This window comes from Mus caroli, chromosome 9 (genome assembly GCF_900094665.2).
Source record: "Mus caroli chromosome 9, CAROLI_EIJ_v1.1, whole genome shotgun sequence".
Lineage (NCBI taxonomy): Eukaryota > Metazoa > Chordata > Mammalia > Rodentia > Muridae > Mus > Mus caroli.
This window is the reverse complement of record NC_034578.1, coordinates 91,366,914-91,368,233: the sequence shown is the minus strand read 5'-3', so window position 1 is coordinate 91,368,233 and position 1,320 is coordinate 91,366,914. Positions and strand designations below refer to the sequence as shown.

Genomic DNA, 1,320 nt, shown 5'->3' with positions numbered 1-1,320 from the left:
GTAAGGAGTTGTTTTAAATTTTTAAAACACTATCTGGTAGTGTCTGGCTTTGGTTAGTGAGCGTTTTAACCTTTGAACGTAACAAAGTGCGAATGCCAGGCTAAAGTTAGGAATATTNACTTCTGGAGACGGGAACTTGCCATCCTCCAGCTTCAGTTCCACGGGTGCTGANGTTCCAGGTGGAAGGACCGCTTGGCTGTTCCTTAAGTGCTGATGTCTGATATGTGTGAGAACAAATCCCATCATCCCCTTGTCTCAAGTTCATCATTTCTGTTGCAGATACACGCTGAAAGTGTTATCAGACCTTGGAGAAGGTGAAAAAGTCACTGATGATATCATTATTAAATGGGTCAACCAGACCCTTAAAAGTGCAAACAAGAGTACTTCTATTTCCAGCTTCAAGGTAATCAAGAAATTAAATAAAAACAAGTTATTATCTAAGTCTCATGGAAGGGAGTTTTAATGAGAATTATCTTAGTGAGGTTTAGAGTTATATTAGTATTAGAGCCCAGAAACATATGACCCAGGAATTTAGGCATGTACAACCTAGTGATAATTAGAATTCTTGTAGTTTTTTGATTGGTTATCTGTTGAACACAAGTGCAGGTTAGTGCATTTAATATGGTAATCTGATGTTAGAAATAGAATTGAGAAAAAAATCCAGTTGTGAAATGTAAAGAAAAAAGAATGTGGAAAGCGTTGGTTGTTTATATAGGACCTGTAATGTTTTGTGCCCCCTAGCAGCNGTCTCTGAGTTGCATGGGCATCATGTTCAAGGCATACAGAGCCGGCCAAACCGATGCAAGTGGGGATTGAGAAAACGGGTAGGAACCAGTTCTTCCCATCCGGCTTCATGGTGCACTTAACAATGTCCTCTGAGCATTTGCAGATGACCCATAAAGCACGGGAATGCGGCCTGCACACACGTACACATCCACTAATCCATGCATCTTCATTGTGTTTTGCTGTTGCATGCAAGTTGGTATTAGCTACAAATAAGCATGTCTGCTTGAACATGTTCATCCAGTGACCCTTGTGTTTGTGATTTTTATTATATGTTTTTAAAAAGCCCAGCAATGCCTATTTTAAAAATTATCTTTAAAAGTGCCAGTAGACAAAGCTCTAAGCTGTATTTAAAGATATTTACCCGTCTTTATTGTTTTCTCTGCCTTTGCTCTATGTATTTAACAGTGTTTGAGAGTAGCAGAAATGTCATTTATTGATGAATTCAGTCATTTTATAAAAACGAAGGATCCATGTGGTTTTAACAGAGTAGATCTTGGGAGAGATACTCCCTGGGTCCTAATTCAAGTACATCCT

At 38.7% G+C, this 1,320-nt stretch overlaps 1 protein-coding gene across 1 annotated transcript in view; it reads left to right on the top strand.

Moving 5' to 3' along the window:
• Pls1 (plastin 1) overlaps positions 1–826 on the top strand; it is a 29,345-nt gene extending 28,519 nt beyond the window's left edge. The window contains exons 13-14 of the mRNA XM_029481983.1: positions 280–403; positions 742–826. Coding sequence (XP_029337843.1) covers positions 280–403; positions 742–816 — 199 coding nt within the window. The 3' untranslated portion in view covers positions 817–826. The remainder of the gene's footprint in view (positions 1–279; positions 404–741) is intronic.
• Positions 827–1,320: the final 494 nt, after the last annotated feature.